Source organism: Rhizophagus irregularis, chromosome 7 (genome assembly GCF_026210795.1).
Source record: "Rhizophagus irregularis chromosome 7, complete sequence".
In the NCBI taxonomy this organism is placed as follows: domain Eukaryota; kingdom Fungi; phylum Glomeromycota; class Glomeromycetes; order Glomerales; family Glomeraceae; genus Rhizophagus; species Rhizophagus irregularis.
Window position 1 is genome coordinate 1670930 of NC_089435.1, and position 20755 is coordinate 1691684.

At 29.2% G+C, this 20755-nt stretch overlaps 7 protein-coding genes across 7 annotated transcripts; 2 read left to right on the forward strand and 5 right to left on the reverse strand.

Annotated features, from left to right (window-relative positions):
* Positions 1-1297: 1297 nt before the first annotated feature.
* OCT59_027163 (uncharacterized protein) lies at positions 1298-1516 on the forward strand (the record flags this gene model as incomplete). Its single annotated transcript, XM_025328226.2, has 1 exon — positions 1298-1516. One exon carries the CDS (start codon positions 1298-1300, stop codon positions 1514-1516), a length of 219 nt encoding a protein of 72 aa, XP_025167505.2.
* Positions 1517-3145: 1629 nt separating this feature from the next.
* Positions 3146-4014, forward strand: OCT59_027164 (uncharacterized protein; the record flags this gene model as incomplete). Its single annotated transcript, XM_066136768.1, has 5 exons — positions 3146-3430; positions 3524-3642; positions 3698-3746; positions 3830-3835; positions 3901-4014. 5 exons carry the CDS (start codon positions 3146-3148, stop codon positions 4012-4014), a joined length of 573 nt encoding a protein of 190 aa, XP_065993222.1.
* A 3614-nt stretch (positions 4015-7628) lies between these two features.
* Positions 7629-7841, reverse strand: OCT59_027165 (uncharacterized protein; the record flags this gene model as incomplete). Its single annotated transcript, XM_066136769.1, has 1 exon — positions 7629-7841. The coding sequence occupies one exon, from the start codon at positions 7839-7841 to the stop codon at positions 7629-7631; it is 213 nt and encodes a 70-aa protein (XP_065993223.1).
* A 107-nt stretch (positions 7842-7948) lies between these two features.
* On the reverse strand, positions 7949-9105 carry OCT59_027166 (uncharacterized protein; the record flags this gene model as incomplete). The annotated part of the gene is made up of 4 exons (XM_066136770.1): positions 7949-8083; positions 8162-8298; positions 8878-8903; positions 9002-9105. The coding sequence occupies 4 exons, from the start codon at positions 9103-9105 to the stop codon at positions 7949-7951; spliced, it is 402 nt and encodes a 133-aa protein (XP_065993224.1).
* Positions 9106-14933: 5828 nt separating this feature from the next.
* OCT59_027167 (uncharacterized protein) lies at positions 14934-16235 on the reverse strand. Its single transcript, XM_025332767.2, has one exon. It carries the CDS (start codon positions 16212-16214, stop codon positions 15387-15389), a length of 828 nt encoding a protein of 275 aa, XP_025167502.1. The 5' UTR covers positions 16215-16235; the 3' UTR covers positions 14934-15386.
* Positions 16236-16358: 123 nt separating this feature from the next.
* Positions 16359-17531, reverse strand: OCT59_027168 (uncharacterized protein; the record flags this gene model as incomplete). Its single annotated transcript, XM_066136771.1, has 3 exons — positions 16359-16633; positions 16712-16853; positions 17316-17531. 3 exons carry the CDS (start codon positions 17529-17531, stop codon positions 16359-16361), a joined length of 633 nt encoding a protein of 210 aa, XP_065993225.1.
* Positions 17532-18089: 558 nt separating this feature from the next.
* On the reverse strand, positions 18090-20111 carry OCT59_027169 (uncharacterized protein; the record flags this gene model as incomplete). The annotated part of the gene is made up of 1 exon (XM_025321971.2): positions 18090-20111. One exon carries the CDS (start codon positions 20109-20111, stop codon positions 18090-18092), a length of 2022 nt encoding a protein of 673 aa, XP_025167500.2.
* Positions 20112-20755: the final 644 nt, after the last annotated feature.

Here is a 20755-nt window from a genome sequence, read left to right on the forward strand (position 1 = left end):
AGTGCTGCACTTCTGTTACTAATATCAGACAGTATACTGGATCTTTGTCAAATAATAATACTAATATCTATTGTCCATAAAAGCTATTACATTAAAAGAAATCGATAAATTTTCTTTCGTTTCTTCATTAAAATCTAAATCTCTTTCTTCTTTAATTTCATAACTTACTTCTTCTTTTACTTCTTCTAACCTTGCTAAAAGAGCATCATAAAAACTCCTCCATAAAATTGGCGACCAAACTTCTCCTTGATCTATTCTATCTTGCACATAATACTCTTCCGTCATACTATTATTATTTACTATTACTTGTTAAATCTATTTAAATTTATATCCATCACTAAGTTAATGAAACTTTCCGGTAATCTTATTCTTTTCATACCTTTTCTAACATTGTTGTACTCGCTGAATCATAAGCTTTAGAAATATCCATTAATAAAATCCAAGCTTCTTTCTAATATTTATTCACGTCTTCAATTATACCTTGTATTATTTTTAAAGGTTAAAAAGTACTTTCATTCTTTAACGCTGCATAATTTGTATTAATTAAAAATTTTTTCTTTTGTTAAAATTTTACTTAACCTATTGACTAAGATTTTCAAAGAAAGCTTCCTAGCTGACATCTGTCCGTACTAAATTATAAGCGCTAAGACATCCTTATAAGAGTCCTACATACTAATAAGATTTATAGTCCTGAGATAAGCTTGAAAACACCAATTTAACATTGCAATTTTCCAGAAACTGATTCATGAGAGAGTTTTTCTTTATTTACAAGACGTTAAAATTGGTCGCATTTTTAAAATTTTGTATTTATGTGTGATAACAATTTAATAGCAACTATTAAAAAAAAAACGCCACAGAATGCATTAGCATTGTATATCACTTTATCACACGATAAATACGACAAATTAAATTTCCACGCGTTATTTTGTTATATTTTGTTAACTGTTATGTAAATTATTTATGAACAATAATATATATATATATATATATATATTAAATTTTATGACTCCTTAGTTATTAAAGTTTCTTAAAATTTTTCTTCTAAAATTTATATGTCTTTTTCTTCCCTATTATTTTATTAGTTTACTATCATTGTATTTGTAGCATTGAGTTCAATAGGTTTTATACGATAAGCCATTAACCACGATTTATTAAATGGAATTAGTTTTTATTTACATAAACGAAGAAGTTTGTGCGATCGATCAAGAGGGAACAAGGTTTGAAGGAACGAAGCGAAGTTAAATCATGGGCGATGAAGACGAATAACTTCTTGGTGCTGAGTTAGAAAATCATCAGTATGGCGAAACAAAGTGAAATAATGCACGAATACACCACGCTCAATGATGATTTCACAAAAAGGCTCAAGGACGAAAATTGCAAACAAGATGAAAGAGAAGTGGGAGAGAAAAGGCCGATGTTAGAGTCACCATCACCGCGAAAACCGAAAGAGTCGGAGGAAAAAAAGAAGACAAGAAGACAAGAAGAAGAATTTGGAAACTGGCATCTTATAATCTAAGTCACGTGATTTCGCGTAAAAAATTTTCCAATAAAAAAAAGATGCAAGTTTTTAGCTAGGAGAAATAACAAAAGATAAGGAACTAAATGTGGGGAAGAGGTCAACATATATACACTAGTTAGCATTTTTTTACTAGATTAGCGAGAGCTTCTCTTAATTTTAGTTTCTTAGTTTAGTTTAGTGTTATCTTTTAGGTTTTTAGTAGAGTTTAATTTAGTTAGGTCCAATATTGGTTTAGTTTTTACAGGTTTGTATTTTTATTTATTTCTTTTTCGTCTCGTGTCGCACGAACGATTTCTAGGTATTTCTGAAATTGGATATTATCTATCCTTAATAAAGAGATGCGTTACAGTTTTTTTTTTAAAAAAAAGGAATAAGTTCTTATCATGAATCATATGCATAGTCTGCAAAGTCCGTGATAATTCTCTAAATCAGATATATCGATAATCGATATACGTATCGGATAACCTGCATCTGTACCGACTGTACGTAATATTCGTAATAACGTAATCAATAGGCTATTGCAAATCATGTGATATTCTTTGAGAAATTCTTATTTATATCACATGATATCAATTTTTTGTCAAAATAGAAAAAAAAACTTAAGAAAGAAATTCCATCTATTTAATGCTTATTGAACTTATTGAGAAAGGAGACAATGTGAATTTCGCTCAGACTATTTCGCGTGATTTACACATAACAACAAAATCAAGGGTTGTTTTATTATTATTATTATTCGGTTGGGGATTAGTATCAAAAATATCAAAATTGTTATTTATTAGAGAAATGTATATTGATCATAAATAGGCTGAAATTATTTTAGGTGTGACAAAAATAACAAAAATAACAATTTTTTAATTAACTAAAAACGAAATAGGATTTTTCTTTATGAAAAAAAATAAGTACAACAATAAATAGTTGCTATAAAATTGTAGTGATCTGTAAATCAACTACGAAATTGTAAAATAGGTCCGCCATGAAAATAATGTTATTATATATAATAGTATAACAAAAGGTCGAAAGGTCCTCCTTTTTTTATAAAAAAAAAAAAATTTTTGAAAAAAATATATATTTTTTTTCTTTTTTGTTCTCCTAAAATAATTTTTCAATTATATCATTTTTTTCATTTTTTTTTTAAAAAAAAAAGGCTTTTAACGTGTTTTAAAAAATCCTGGAAATAAAGATTCATTACCAGCAACTAATCCTCAACAATTGACAAAACCTTCATCCATATTAGGTGCTGCGGGATTTGCTTTTCAAAACTAATAGCCTAGGATAAAATCTTTTTCAACAGAAGATGAAGGAAGTGATAGTTCCGAAGATATAGATGACGAAACAACAGGTAGTGACTCAGATGATTCTGTTACTAGAGAAAACCGGTTAAGCCAAAATCCAATATCCAAAATAAGAATAACAAGTTTGTCAATAATGTAAATGATAATCGGGATGACAAAGCGCCATCTATAATAAATAAAAAGCCTCACGCAACGAATATTATTTCAAATTTTAATAATTTTGAATTTCATTCTAATTTAAGAGCGTTAGAAGGTAGAGCAGGAAATGAAAATTATTCACAATCAGAAATTTCTTTTAGAAATAAAAAATCAAAATAAAATAATTTAAAACAATATGATGACAACTGAGGAACAAAGTTATAATCGTTCAGATATTCGATCAGATGTTTCCTGGGGAAATGATCCATGTCAACAACAGCAATCATCACGGCAAGTAAAAAGTCCGACCGTAAAAATTAATCCTAATTTTATTATAGAAGGTCAAGGGTTTACACCTAAATTATCTTTTTATATTAATAATAATGCAACCTTCTTGTCGTTATACAAATACAATGAATGGAGTACAAAATCATTCGATTCTCGTTTGGAAATCATGTATGAAGGAAGAGATAATGATAAAGTAGTATCTTCTAGGCATATTAACCCTATAATTAGAAATCCAAGGTTTAATTCATAGATAGGAATTCCAAAGACTATGTTAGATGTAACTTAGCAACCTAAAGAATTAAGAACAGAAGCTTCTAATTATGATAATCCCGGATATCCTTCTTACGGAGGAAATTTATATCAACGTAAACCAACTGATGAAAGTACTTCTTATTCTGGTACTAGGTTATAAATCAACAATACAAAAACATAAACCAAAGGTTTTTGTTGAACCACAAAGGAAAGTCTCTTCTTTTGCTCAATTGAATAAAGATGATGAGGATAATCTAGTAAAAATGAAGAAGAAAAGAAAGAAGAACAAGATGAAGAGATAGAAGAATTAATTAATATGACAGACGATGAAAATATTTAGAGAAAGGTAAATTGTAATTATGTTTCTAAATTCAAATAAAAAGCTTAACAAACATTTTATTTTTTCTTTAGTTACTTGAACTTCACCTTTCTGATAAGGAACTTCTTTCGTTAAATAAGCCACTTGAAGAACAAATTAATGAACAATCATCTGAACTCGAAAACCTTTCATCTTTGAGTCATTGATAAAAACTCAAAAAGAACAACTTGAACATATAACTAATCTTGAAAATATAATAAAAGATTTAACTACTAAATTATTTGAGCAAGAAACTCAAATTAAAACGATTAATGATGACAATGAAGAAAATAAAAAGGTTAGTTATTTATTATTAAATAAGCAAATCAAATAAAAAATTTATGAAATATCTATTTCACTTAGACAAAGGCGACATTATTTTATGATCCGAGAAATCTTCCTCTTCATACTTGCCAAGAATTATATTTGATAGAGGTGAGTAGTAAATATATGTAATTTAAATTTTTATAATAAACTTGTAGATACTAACTAAAAATTTATACTTTAATAATTTATGACGATTTGTCCATTCTTTATTTAGTTATCAAATCACTTCTGTATACTTTTTATATATTTCCAATATTAATATTTTTTAGAGTTACAAGAAACTTTTATGAAAAATCAAAGATTAAATTTATGGAAATTACTGCCGAATAAATAAATATTTTATCTATCTATATAGAATAGTAGAAGTTAAATTTGGATTTTTTCTTTGTAAAGGACATTTCTAATACGTTGGCCGGTATTTAGGTTTTTCGCTTAGTCCTAATAAACTTCTCGTAATGACGTATATTCATTAAAGATATTAATAATATTTTAGTCTATGGCGGTCTATTAATTTAATAATAAAAGTATTGCGTCATTAATTAATATATTATTTATTAATTTGACAATATTTAATATTTAATTCCAAATAATTTAGAACTTTGTAATATATACTGTATTTAACAAATAAACAAATTTTAAAATATTAAAATTGGGATATATTTTAAAAGTGTACATGATTACATTGCCTTATAACTAGATGTAGTGGCGCGATGATACGATTCATTACTTGAATAATTAAATAATTAATTGATGATATTTACTTTTTTTTGCTAAAATTGAATTGAACCAATTAGGGATTAGAAACTTGAAAGATTCGATTTTCAATTCCAACGCCTAAGAGGCAGTAAGAGCCAATATTTCTTAAAAACAATTAATTAATTCATTAATCTGAAAATATTTATCTCTTGGCGTTTTTAAACAATATTTTAAATTTAGGTTCATTGTGAATGAGTCTATTGGCTGACATATAAGGCATTAAGGCTCGTATAACAAAAAAATTGTAAAAAAAAACTCTTAAAAATAGGGTATTAAACGTAAAAGTACGAATATTACATGCATTGACGAGTGCTTAGTGAACCCATTTGTTACAATGCCCGCTTAAGTTGTGAACTTTTTTGTCAATAAATTCAACTAATTTTAGATTATTTGACTTATCAAATAGAAAAAAAAGAAAGGAAAAAAAATATATTCTTTTATTATATATAATTAGTGTAATATATATTACAAGATTGTAATCTCGATTCATAAAGAAAAAAAATGAAGTAACATTTCTAGTATTTCATCGAAATTTGATAATTCTAAACCTCCACATCATGGAAAAGAAATATCAAGGAGTTATCTAATTACATTTAGTAGGGATGATTCTTCAGTTGTAGGTTGGCCGGTCAATGAAAATAAAATTTGGATAACTTGTTTATGATACTGAATATAAATCAGAAAAGATTATGTAAGTTCTAATCATAAACATGTTTTAGTAGAAGATTCAGAACCTATAATATTTCAAAAAATTAATTAAATTAAATCCTGTTGGGAATAATATTTATTTTGTTAAAGAAATTTCACGTATAAGATAAAGGAATATTTGTAAATGGAACAAATGATTTATTTATGGTATTTGGAATTGATCCGATAGCTCACTTATATTCGAATTCTACTGGAAAATGGAAGATTAAAAAAACGGTTATAATATCAAAAAAATTATTTATAGCATCACAATAGGACATAGCAACAATGACTTCTGAAAAACAACATTAAATTTGATAATTTGCATCCATCAACTGCCACTGATGTAGGTTTACAAATTTACAATATAATCCTATTAAAATTGAATAACAAATTTTATTTAATGATTCAAAAACTTTAATGACAATTTATGGATTTAGTACTTATATTGTAGAACAAGTTGTAATTTATTCTACTCGATCATGTATTCGTATCGCGTCTGCTGCTGTCATGGATTATGAAACATATTCAGTGTTGCATTGAAATTTTCTTGGAGCAGATGAACATAATGAAAGTTTATTGATTAGAGAGAGAGAAATTTTTTTTTTTTTGTTGAATCTCGTTGATTTTAATAAATAGAATGCTCGGATCGATATTGAACAACTTTTTGTACAAATTCAGATGTAGAAGTAATTCTTCATACGGAAAAATCACTCATTATGATATTAATGGAAAAACACTTGAAAGAATTCAAGAAAAATTAAACATTCTTTACCCGAAAATCATATGTATTAAATAGAATCTATTACTTCCGGAAAGTTCTTCATTATTCAGGAACCGGAAGTACTCATATAGTTGCATACGAAGGAAAGAAAAAAATTGACGAATATAAATTTTTTGAACCAAGAAATGGATATGATGTGATTGTAGACATATTAATAATGGTGGATCACAAAGGATAGAAAGATACAAATGTGTTGCTTTTGGGTTAATGATAGATTGGAACAATTTATGGAAAGAAACAAGACAACTCACGAGCAATTTTTTCTAAATAAAAGTGAGGATGGACCATTTTTTTGGTGAAACAGCCATAAGGAATTATCAAAAGTATTACTTCCAATGGATATTGAAAGAATTATTATTGACGAATATGAAACGTGTTGTGTGTCAAATAGATATATATCTTTACTAAATTGTACTGATGACGTCTCTTGAGTATATTCATCTGAAGCTAACATCACATTTATGACGAATTACCTAGATGATGTTGAAATTCTTGCCGAGCTAGGTGAAAAAGTTCTCAAAAATTGGCAATTAAAAAAAAATAAAGGAGAAGCCATGGATCTTGTTTATGATTTAGTTGTCACCGTAATCAAGTTTTTGATTCATGTGTTGGATAAGAGTGAAAATTTGGTTTTGATTTTTATTCATTTCTGGATAACACTGAGAGTTCAACTTTTTGTTGATGATCAGCTGATTTAGCACGAATTTTTGGTAAATACCAAATATCCTCAGCCACACTCCAACTATCACCACTAGTCTTTGAACCAATTTCAAGTGTATGTGCTTAGAAGGAAGTTCTAAACGTTTGCACGTGGTTGATCAATATAAATCCACGATTCCCAATAATATTATGATCAAAAGGATGATGATGTAGTGAATCATAATAACTGCCATAAGTCTCCCTATCATACTCGTCACTTGAACATTTTAAATCAGGATAGAAATAGATGCCCACTAATCAGATCCTGGGTTGCAATCTTCAAAGTCAACCATATAAACAGTTGTAATGATAGCAGCAATTGATATATTTTTGTTTACTGGAGAAGTAATCTTGATTCCAGATCTATATGTCTCGAGCTGCATCCCTTGAGAAATACTAGGGGTATCAAGATCATAAATACGACTAGTACAAGCGTATATAGGCTCAAAAATAGTCCGAATTTCCGGGTCAAGTATCCATTTATGAAGCAATTTTATTGGCTCAGCTAGTTCATGATGTGAGGGTGGATTATTTTTTGGTTAAGTTATGAACAATTGACAATAAATCTTTATCAAGATTTGAAAGCCGAAGGTAATTATCGATAGCAAATTGGCGAAACCAGTCTTTAGTCAAAGAAGTGCAAATTCTAATGAACGCTGAACTGTAAGAAGTTTCTTGATCCTTCAAGATCTTTGGAATAAGATATCTTTCAAGTGCAATAACCATCGCTTCTTCTTTCATACAATACTAGTTGTTTTTGATAGTCAAGTTTTTGAAAAAGAGATTTTTCGATCATTGCTTTAGACTTATCATTCTTTAAACCTTCATAAATTAGGTGATCTCCATACTTAACAAGTGTGTAATTTATCATGAGGAACGACTCTATCTACAACAAAATCATCTTCACGATCCAAAAATTCTTCATCAGAATTATTTAAATTTACATGTACAGATGGTGTTGTTAAAGTAGACGTGATGGGTTGCTATTTCCTTTTTCATACTATATATTTCGTCTTGCTGTTGTTTATTTGTTTCTTTCAACTGTAATACCACTGCAATACCTCTTGTTTTAGTAGTTGAATTTCACTAAATAAAGTATACGATTTACTTAAAGGAGTGTCTTTACTTTGAATATCTGATGCATGATCTTGAGTATGATCGTTATTTACAATTGAACTTTGATAGGTTGAATAATCTCCTTTTCAATGTAGGTTTTGTATACAAATTACTTTATTCATTGGATTTTTGTTTAAAATTATTAAGTACACCTTGTCTATCGTAATTAACCGTGCGCCCGTAAGGAAATGCCGTGTTGTATACGTTTTTTTATTTTTTTGATTTGCGGGTAGATTCATTTCTTTTATAAAACTTTCTGTAAGAATCTTTGAGTTTACATTCTTCTATAACGTGTTTGAGATTGCATCCCCCGATAGGATATTACCCTTATCAGTCTTGTAACTTGTTCTGAAATAAATAAAATGAATGAGTGAATTGTATCATCATTGTTGCCATACAGAATGGACTCAAGGATGCCTTAGGATGGACACATCTATAGGACAGCATAACATGATAACACTTTAGGCCCGGTTGTTCGACCACACGCCACCACAAAACATAGTATGACCTATATATACAGGTACCACCAGACTCAATACGGTTATGAACTTCATCTGAAGTAACAAGTATAGCCATATCATATTTTGCTGTGAAACCACCAGATAAAAGTAGTTTCTCTCAATATTTCATGAAAACATGAGAGCAAGGTACAGTACATAACCTCTGCTTCTTAACGCAGATAAATATCTGGAGCCACGGAATGCATCTGTGAAATACCAATGTAATATGTGACCCAGTGCGTGGATGCATTGATAACATATCCAACAACTCAACGAAACACTCACTTTACGCCGTATACTATAACATTTATCTCCTCAAACTTCTTCTTAACTTCGTATTCTAGAGTATCCCCTTTCACTTGAGTACTTAGAGTTGTGGTTGTAAACATATGATTACAGACTGCATAACGCGATAATTTAATTGTAACATTTATGGAAAGTTCGTGTAAACTGATAGTGCATAGTTTTCATATTCAGAACCAGTATTGGCAAAACATTTTTTTTTTAAATCGCGTAAAATATTACATAATGTTCAAATAAAATCATATTCTTACTGTTAGTACATACGCGTGAATATTCTAATATGAATTATCATAATGATAAATTCATTTTTTTTTAGTAATAACTAGGCGTAACCCGTCGCGTTGCGGCGGGAATGATACTTGCCCATCAAGTAAGAGAGTAATAAAGAGAGTAATAATAACACACGTCTCCCATCACTCCTCTTCATCTTCTCATCTCCTTTTCGTCTTCCATCACTTCTTTTCGTCTCCCATCACTCCTTTTTACCTCCCATCACTCTCTCATCGTCTCCCATCACTCCTCTTCATCTCCCATCACTTCTTTTCGTCTCCCATCACTCCTTTTCGTCTCCCATCACTTCTTTTTGTTTCCCATCACTACTTTTCATCTCTCATCATGTCCTATTTCTCCTTTTTGTTTCCTATAACTTCTCATTACTCTTTTTTTCTCTTTCGTCTTCTATTACTTTCCATTACTCCATTGTTATTTCATTTTTTTATTAGAATCTTTCTCCTTGGTCATTATAATTTATTTATCTTTTTATTTATTGTTATTGTTTAAATACGGTGATTTTTTTCTTTAAAATCGTAAATGTGTGGCTTAAATTTTAATATTTGCAAATAAAATTTCATTAAATAAGATTATTTTGAATAAATATGCAAAAAAAATTTTTAAAAAAATATCTTCGCAATAAAATTTTAAGTTTAACCGATCAAAATAGCTAAGTTAAAAAATCAGCCATCATAAATTTGTACATCATGTGACATATTTGGAAAAAAACCCAGGCGGTGATCGGTTAGCAAAAAAATATCTCACAATCCCCAAAAATCAATTATAACAATCTATTGCTATGAAAAAAAAAAAATTCCCCAATTATAACAATCTATTGTCATGAAAAAAACAATTTCCCATAGAATTTATTAAACCGATCTATTGTTACAAAAAATAAATAAATAAATTACATGTCAGTCTATTTATATTGAGCCTAAAAATTAATTAGGGAAAATATTATTACTAATAATAATAATAAGAATCGGGAAAAAGGCGATTACCGTAGTGCTACAGCGTCAATCCGATCACCGATCCAAATCTAAATGGTTTAAGAATGTGGTTTGGGAAAAAAAAATAACAATGAAGAAAATTGAAAAAAAAAGCGAAAAATAAAATTTGGGGGAAAAGAAAAAGGATAAGGAAAGAAAAAAAAGGAATCCGTAAAAAAAATAAGTACCGAAAAAAATTCCGAAAAAAATGAACAATAAATCTGGTCCAAAAAAGACTGAAAAAAAAAATTTTAAAATAAATTAATAATACGGTCTAAAAAAAAAGACCGAAAAAATAATAATATAAAAAAAATCGGTCTTAAAAAGACCAATAAAAAAAATTTAAAATTTTTCAGTTTGGGAAAAAAAACCAATGAAATTCTCGGGTTGGAAAAAAAACCAAACCGAAAGAGAAAAAAAAATGAAAATTTTTTTTTTAAAAAAAAAAGGAAAAGAAAAAGGAAAAAGGTTCGAAAGAGAAAAGAGGAAACTTAAAAAAAAAGAAAGAACTGAAAGTAAAAGATCGATTCAAGGAAAAAAAAAGAAAATTAAAAAAAAGGGAACTGAAAGAATTCAATCAATAATATATATTTTATCGAGTTTTTAATTATCATTAACCTTGTGTTTATCTTAATAATAATATAGGATTCCCTATAATAAATTTATTCCGTGTTTTTTATTCTGTTATTTCCGTAAATGTATTATATTCACGGAATTTATAGCCTCAAAATGTATAGATTTTTAGTTAATTTTCCGTAATATAGAAATTACGGATAAATCTTTTACAGAAATGATATCTTCTAACAAAAATGTTAATTTTTCGTTACTTATAAAGATGATCAACTGGTCCTAATAAATATTGTGTATTTGCATCAAAAAGATTTTTTTTCAACCTCAAACTTGCCAAAATTATTAGAATTTAGAACATTTTAAATAATGAATTTAAAGATGTGATTTTATTTTTGTAATTTTTAGAATACACAAATGATAAAATACAGATAGGTATGGCACGTAATTTAAAATAACATGTTCTAAAACAGTTTTCGTTTTATTATATATAAATTGATTTTTTAACCTAAATTTAAGATTTAAAGCATTAAGCTTATAATATCGAAGTGTTTTAAAACATTTTTTAACACATGTTTTAAACCACCGAAATCGGTTTAAAACATGTCCCTAAATACAGAATACAAGACAAAATATGTAATAGTGATTCGAATATTAAGTAATTTGATAATATAATAATAACGAAATATATATATATAAAGTACAAATGTACAATGTATTATTACAAATAAATAGATAAACTATAGACAAATGATTATTTAACAATACATAAATGTTTAATTTCCTGACGATAAAATTCGTAAATGTAAAGAATTTTATTTTATTACATAATTGTACAGCCACCAGATTCACCCGGTTTTTCAGTGGCTTCAGCAGTTGCGATAGATGGAATGGATAGTTTAATGGTAACTTCAGTCTGATTCATTTTGTTAGGAAATTTAAAGAATTTAATTGATTTTAATGAGTTTGAATTATGCGAAAAAAACTATCAAAGTATTTTTTCTTTTTCTTTTTTTTTTTTGATTGAATTTTAATTTTTTGTCTTCTAAAGAAAATTTTTTGCTAATTTATACTTTTTCATACTTTTGGATTGAAAAATGTTTAATATTGTGTGCATTTACGCATGTCTCCGTGTTTGAAAAAACAATTAGTAATTGATCTACAATACGAATTTTTAGTTACACTTTTTAGGAGCTGAAACATCACAACATACAAAAGAATTTCATACAGACAATATTTTTACCATATTTGTGTGTTAACAATATTTTTTTAAAATTCAGTATAAGTATTGTCCTAAAATACTATATTATTATATATATATATATTTTTTTTTTATATTGTTTTATTATCTTTATCTATTATTTGAAATCATTGCAATCATGTGGTGTCACGTTAAGACTCCTTTGAATTGTGTAATTGTGTAGCTTTTCTCCCACTCGTCAGTTATATTACAAAACAAAAAATGAATAGTATTCCTAAGGAAAATTTTTGGTTACATTAATTTCCAAAAAGGAAATATCGTCTCACGTCGCTTTTCAGCAACAGGCTATCTGGACAATTCAACGGTAAATGTTGATCTGTAGAATTTATATAAAATAGTCACCTTTCTTAGGTGACAATGTCAATAAATGATCGGCAAATTCGTGATGAAGAAATTAAAAATTAAATGTAAAATTTTTTTAAAAGAAAAGGTGGATTTTTTTCGTCATGTGGGAAAATCCAAAAAAACTGAAAAATATTTTTTTTTTAAAAAAAAAAAAGAAAATTTGTCATATGGGAAAATTCAAAAAACTGAAATTTTTTTTTTAAAAAAACAATGACGATTTCTAAAAAGACAATGATGATTTCATTGTCACGATTAAATTATTTTTATAGCTTAACAAATTTTTTATTGGTTTAGTTTAATTTCGTTGCTATAAATCTGTCCTACGCCAATCATTTAATTCAAAATTGTATTAGGATTAGGGAGCTGCTAATAAATGGCAAATGATGCGCCACTCTGAATCCTATATAAGAATCTGTAGCACAGGGCGCAGGCACATGATGCTGGACGATCTAATTCAAATCCACCTTTTTATGCGGGGTAGTCTAAACGTTACGGGCGCACAGGGATTTTTTTATAGATATAGATAGAAGATAGAAGATAGATAGATAGATAATAATATAATAAAGTCCCCTAAGAATTCCTTAGAATATTCTAGAATCCTTAAAGATCCGATAATTTGTGGATTACAACTTTATATTAGATATTTTTATCTTCATTTTTGATTCCACGTGAACAAAATCACGATAAAGATTAAAACATACAAAGACGAACTAATAAGTAAGTCAAAAGCGCCACTCTGGTGTCGATAAAATAAACCTATGGTGTGTTGTGTCCCGCCCATGGGTAGAATGTTTCACACTATTCTAAATTGTTTTTTTGTTTTAAATGTATATCTGCTGACTAAAAGTTAAAGTTTTTAGTTTATTTTTAGTTATGTTACATAGAGATATTTTTAGTTATTTAACGATTAGATAAAATCGGAAGCTTAGCGGTGGGAAAGTGGCTGAATTGAAGGTGGCTTAATAGATAAATACGACCAATAGACAAATTTGGCGTTAGGCGAGATTGGCCAGGGTAGCAATCTTTTCGATAGTCAGATTCGCACCAAATTTTTAACGATATATAAAGAAAAAAAAGTAGTTTATGTAGTTTGTGTAGTTTGTGCAGTTCATGTAGTTTTTATTAAGTTAAAAGATATCAGATATACGGATATTACAGAGCGCCGAAGCAGTAATATCGTATTTTGTTTATTAACGAATAAACCTGCCGATTTGTTTCCGAATTACTTATACACGTTTTATCATTTTTCATCATAGTATAAATTGTACGTTTAATTTTCTATCATATACTGATACGGCGTCTCTTTGTTATTTGTTCATGAAACCAATTTTGAGTAGTTCTATTCGTTTAACAGTTCCAATAAATGAACTGTATCCATTAAAATGATTAAGGAAGGTTGAACTAATTGTGGTTGAATTCTGTTCTGGGAAATAGTCCCTGAATGTGAAACAATAATATCTAGGATTATTTCCATTAAGAGAAAAGTCTTCTATCTCATTCATCCTCTGAAACGTCTTGAAGATGTTACTATCGAATTGCGTCGGGGTCACGTGATAGTAACAGAAATTCGTGCTATGTTTATCGTAAAATAAAGTGTATATGTGAATTTAAAGTTTATATGTTTAATTTTTAAAGTATAAGTTTATTCAAAATAAATAATAAATCAAAATAATGAAACAATACAAATAAATAAATACTAATTCATAAATCATAACAATCATAACAAAAACTGAAGATAAAATATTGCTGCCTCCACCGGCGATCTGCAATATTACCGATAAAACTAAACTAAACTAAAAATTAATACTCTATATAAAAACCTTCTTCCTCACCATTCGCTCATTCTATATATATTGTTCGAAATTTTGGTATAAATTATACTATGTGTAAGTTAAACTTCGTATAAATTACACTGGGGTGTAAATTAAACTAAGTACTGTATAAGTATAAGTTACACCGTTACACCGCTGATCACTGGACTTTCGATGTGGCGCAAATCCGCGTAACAAAGATCATTCCATTAGTCTTTACCTTTTTCAGTGTTAGTGTTAGGGGTTTGCAGATCATCTGATGCTGGCGTATTATCGATCGACATATTCGGATTATGAATTGAATGGTCGATATTCATGATCCGTTAGATTGCTAGCTGTATCCGAATTATTATTGGGTGTAAACTGTAAAGATTTCTTGATCATGTGCTTCACTCATAGAAACGTCTTAGTTTTTTTTGATCGTTAACTATATCAATAGTTAAGTCCTGTTGAGTAGCGTTTGGGTTGGGGTTAGTTTTGTCATTTGGTTTACTTTTGGACATACTTCTAGTCGTTCTAGTGTTAGACGTTACTGGTGTCATTTTTATTTGTAAAATATCTATTTTATTATTTGGACTTTACTCTTTCTACGTCGTCTATATAGTTTGATTTTTTTTTGAACAAAAACAATAAAATTTATTAATAGAATATTACGTTTTATATATGTTTTTAAATTATATCATAGACAATTATTTATTTATTTTATTACTAAAAGAGTGTTAAAACCCAGGCTATTACAAATAGAAGAAAAAAGAGTTCGGAAATACTTAAAACTAATATATGTGTATAGACCTTTGTTCGTCATCCCCTACGGGACCCCACTCTTCGATCTGTACTATTTGATAAAGTAGGACTACGCTAAAAAATCAAATGGCAACAATCAAAAAAGCTAATCTAAAAAAAAAGAAAAGTTAGTTGATCCGTATTTTTCTTTTGGCCTAAGCCACCACCTGTAAATACTGTCATAGGTGGAATGGTATACCCTATTCTTATTGTATATACTATCATTGTAAATTTAAAAACATAAAAAAGAAAATAAGAAATAGACAACATCTATATATAAAAATGATTCCAAAATAATGAAACACTAATCTATGAATTCAGATATAAGAACAATAATAAAATTATTTAGACGGTCCCGCCTGCTCGGAATCAAGAGCTAAAAAAGTATCTAGGCGAGAGCGTTTATGGATGCCGTGGGAACTCGAGTTATTATCAAAGGTGCGATCTTTACGTATTGAAGGACGGTATTCAATTTCTTTGGTGTCATCAGACGTGTATGGGTTGGTAGGAAGTATATTATCCTTATAATCGAACCTTGATCGTGTGGTATCACACATTAAGCTAAGAGGAGATGATACGCCAGGGTAGTTAATGAGAAAAGAATCTATTTCCGATTGTAAGAGTTTCTTCTTTTTCTTTTTCTTTTTGTTTGAAGAGGTAGGACGTTCGGCATTCATCATACAATTATGATAAGAATTGCTCCACCTGGTTAAATCAGATGCCTGACGTTGTCGATATTTAACGTGTTTAGGACTAGTGCCGTGGTATATGGCTAAATCATGAATCCTAATATCTTCTTGTCTTATGAGATCGGTTATATTCTTTGAACGTTCTTCGAGACACTGTTGATAACGAACTCTAGAAGCCTCACCCTCGGCAGTAAGTTCATCAATGTAAGCGGTAAATTTAGCATCATCTGCTTTTCTAAGGCGTTCATCACGGGTATCTAAGTCCAATTGATACATATAAGTAAACCATTCCCTAGACCCAGGGATAATAAAAGAACCAGAATTATCGTAAATAGGATCGGGCGGTATTATATCCTGATATTTAAGAGAAAAAACCATGTCCGGAAAAGGATTATAAGGAGCGACCGTATATAATATTTCATCGTTAGAGACTGAAGCTGAAGTCACAGCTGTGGCAAGGGAAGTATTATATGTAGCCATAGGTCAGCGAGTCGTATTCGTATTAATACCAAAATAATGAGGAATAGTAAAATTATAATCCTTTTGTTTGGGGATATCAACAGTTTTCTTATAACATAAGTGTCTGAGACGAGTCGTGAATTTTTGAGATGGTAAGAAAAGGAATCATCCTTTTTTAGCCGCGGCCAGTTTCGTTGATGTACTGGAGACAGCGCCTGGTTTAATAACTTCTCGTGATAAGATACGATGACAAGAGCGTTCGAATCTAATTTGCTGCTTTTTAGCTGTCCTCGGATTAGGACTTGGAGATAGTTGGAAGTTATTCATAAGTTTGTGATAAATGTGAGTACGTCCAGGTCTGAGTTTACGATTTGAATTGCAGACAATATATCTTGAGTTATAAGAAATGCCCGTTCTTAAGGAGAATATCGATTTCAATTCTTTTTTTATCCATCGGTCAAATGTCAAATTAGCGTGGAACTGTTTGTCATGTCATTGATTTTTAGGTGTAAAATCACCATGTTCATTTCGTACAAAAGCTATTGCAGCTGGGTATTTGTGAAAAAAATGTAAGCCACATCCATGCCTATTATTAGACATTACTATAGGACAAGGAACCTCACAAAGTCGAGGTGGAATAGGTAAGCCTTTTGCCTCAATCTTATGGTCGCAAGGGATAAAGATGCCAAAATGAAATCTATATCTTTTGTACGAGAAATTAAAAAAAGTTTTTGTAGTTGTATTCTTATTGATGATCTTACTCTCACGTGACTTGATTAATGTGATTCTATCTAATAATTTTTGGCGTATCATATTAAAATATTTTTTTTGAATACGACGTGGAATAACTTTTTGTGAGGAAAAAAAATGCTGAAGGCCTTTGCTAATTTGATATTTGGCGTTCGGTAGTGCACTTGTGGAATGATACTTAATAGGGGTAGTTGACATGAGATAATCATTTGTGTGTATCCGTAAATGAAGTTGATTGGTGTCCAAATGGTGATCAACAATCTCAAAAAAGAAACTTTTTGAACGTCTAAATTCGTAAATCTTGTTATAACCGGCTTTGTGTATTCTGGTCACGTGAAATTTCTTGAAAGAAATGAGAAAAGAATTATCGACATTAGGTGGGGTCGTCGTTGAAGAAATGGAAGATATAGAAGAAAAATCTTTTATTGGATAACCATCATTATTATTATTTAGAGAAGTGTGAGAGTCAACGTCCGGAATTGGATAAAGAGAATTATCATGTGAAAATGAAGGGTCGTCGATGCGAATAAACGAGTGTGTTGATGAAGATGAAGACCAGTCTATTACTATAGAGTTTGAAGAAGTCATATTCCCTTGGGTGTGGGTAAAATACTAACTAAAAACCTCGTATTCAACCAGAGGCGCCCTCTTGGGCCTCTTCCCCTTTAGCGTTTCAAGTCGAAACTGAGAAAAAATTAACTAGCGCAAAAATACTGCGGAAAACTAACAAAAATAAAAAAAGGGGAAAGAGTTTTTTATATCATAGACAATAACAGATAAATGTATTTTTAATACGTGGTTCGGAATAAGTCACATGACTTTCATGTAGTTGCAAATTTCCCTCTCAGAAGTCACTTTTTTTGGAACTAAGAACCTATAAGTTTGGGTTAGATTCATTATTAATGAGGAAACAAACAAATAAATCAATTGATCTAATCTTATCTAATCAATAATCTGTCAATGAATAAAGTTTCAATAGTTCGTTAATCGAGATTACGATAAATAAATTTAATAATATATTTATTGATATAAAAGCTAATTTAATACATTTGTTAGTAAATAAAAAAATATGTATAATAACAAATAAAACATATATTTCAGAATATAATTTACTTTATAACTCATAAAAAAAATAAAATATTACTTTCAAGGATAAATTTTACCAAGTTTTTTAATACAAATACCGTAAGGTCTAATATCATCACTTTGTGGACTAATCCAATATTCGCCAATACTAGTGTTAATTTTATTTAAAGTTTGAGGATTTACTCTATTTTGAAATACAAGACAATAAACTTCGTTATTATGAATAAATTTATTAGCAAATAAAGCCGCAACATTGATATCAGGAGTAGAATAAATTCCATATCCAAATTTAAATCTTTTTCCCTTTGTAATATCAAAACCAGTTTCAGCAATTGATCTTGCATTAAATTTATCTGTTCCATGATAAGAAACAGGCCATTCGTTTGGGTCTGATTCATAACGCCAAGATCCTTTTTTAGCTGCTTTACCTAACCAAGCATTATCTCCATATTTATTTAATACTTTAACGGCAATTCGTTTCCAACCGCACGGTCTGCGATATTCGTACGATCCTCTCATAAATTTTATATCATCAACAATATTCGTAAAATCACAATCATACATTGGATCAAGGAAATCTGAATCAATAAAATTAATAACTTCATTATTTTGGCCAATCAAATTAATCATTGCATTATTATTTAATATATTATAATCTAATAATGTTAGATTATCTTTTAATAAAATTCCCGAATAAATCAATCGTTGTTGATTTGATGGAATTCTAGTTTTACTTTCAATATGAAATTTTATGACAGAAATTTTTGCGATAATTGGAACATTTTTAATTGGAATTATTTGTCCATTTAACGTGCAAATTCTAATGACTATCATGGTCGGTTTTTGAGAAATTTGATTAGAATTTTGCTGAATTTGTTTAGAAATTTGTGACTGTTGTGAATGCTGCGATTGAATTTGTTGAGAAAGTTGCGATTGTTGCGATTGAATTTGTTGAGAAAGTTGCGATTGTTGCGATTGAATTTGAGAAAATTGCGATTGTTGCGATTGTTGCGAGTGAATTTGTTGAGGAAATTGCGATTGTTGCGAGTGAATTTGTTGAGAAAATTGCGATTGTTGCGAGTGAATTTGTTGAGGAAATTGCGATTGTTGCGAGTGAATTTGTTGAGGAAATTGCGATTGTTGCGATTGAATTTGTTGAGGAAATTGCGATTGTTGCGATTGAATTTGTTGAGAAAATTGCGATTGTTGCGATTGAATTTGTTGAGAAAGTTGCGATTGTTGCGATTGAATTTGTTGAGGAAATTGCGATTGTTGCGATTGAATTTGTTGAGAAAATTGCGATTGTTGCGATTGTTGCGATTGAATTTGTTGAGAAAATTGCGATTGTTGCGATTGTTGCGACTGAATTTGTTGAGAAAATTGCGATTGTTGCGATTGTTGCGATTGAATTTGTTGAGAAAATTGCGATTGTTGCGATTGTTGCGATTGAATTTGTTGAGAAAGTTGCGATTGTTGCGATTGTTGCGATTGTTGCGATTGTTGCGAGTGAAGCGCTTGCAATTGTTGAGATTGAATTTGTTGAGGAAATTGCATCTGAATTTGAGACAATTGCGATTGAATTTGTTGAGGAATGTGCGATTGAGCTAGTTGAAAAACTTGAAATTTTTGGGCAATATGCTGTTGAAAAGGGAAAATTTGTTGAGAAATTTGTTGAGGAAGTTGAGTAATTTGTTGCTGTAAAGAAGACATCATAAAATTATTCGGGTTTACAATAAAACACTGCGTATTATTTGCAGAACAAAAATGAGAAGATTCTTGAGTAGAAAAAGAGGTATCAGAAGCAAATTGGGAATCGGAACAATCAATATCATGTTGATTGATATTTTCGTTTCCTTGCGAAGAATAATGAGGATCAAGATCATCATTATTATTTTGTACTTCCCCACCAGCTAAATAAGAACTATGGAGTGATACTGGATTAATGTTTTGATAAGTAGCGTTATTTATCCCATTGTGTATTTGATTCAAATACTCTGATTGTGATATAATGGATAAACCGGTCAATGATTTGAGGGCTGCAGCAACAAGTGATGAATTTGAATTATCAAAATTGTATGCCATCTTTGATATATTTTTCTTTAAAAAAGAAAAATATATCAAAGATGGCATACAGAGTTTATATAAAAATTTTCCCCCATTCAACATTCAAATATTACTTAATTTAGAAAACTCAATGAAGGTGATCATTTTCATTAGAATTAAATTTTTAATTTATTAACATAAAAATTTATTAAATTTTTATAAAAAAAATTCTTGACTTTTCGTCCAAACGGCACACCGTAGTCTTATATACATTGTAATGTGCTTAAAATAACCATATATCATATATCTATTATATAATATAAAACATATATATTAGAAACTATTATAAAAGTGATATCCTCGATTTTATCAGTTTGGAAATTAAAACAATGCGGTACAAGCGGTAGTTCTTTCAAGGATTTCCAAATTAAGAAGTTCATTCAAAGTGGGATTGGATTAGAACTGCAAAAACACAAAGAAAAAAAAAATTAACGTTTATTAAACTAAACATAGAAAATAGATTTTTTTGGTTAGATCTATTAATTTCAAATGAAGTAATATACAGTAATATTGTTTGTTAATAAATCTGTATATCTGCTATTCATGCAGGAGTTCATTTAAAAAAAAACGGTTAAAAAATTATTTATTATTAAAAAAATGTTGTGTTACAAATAATCTGTTGA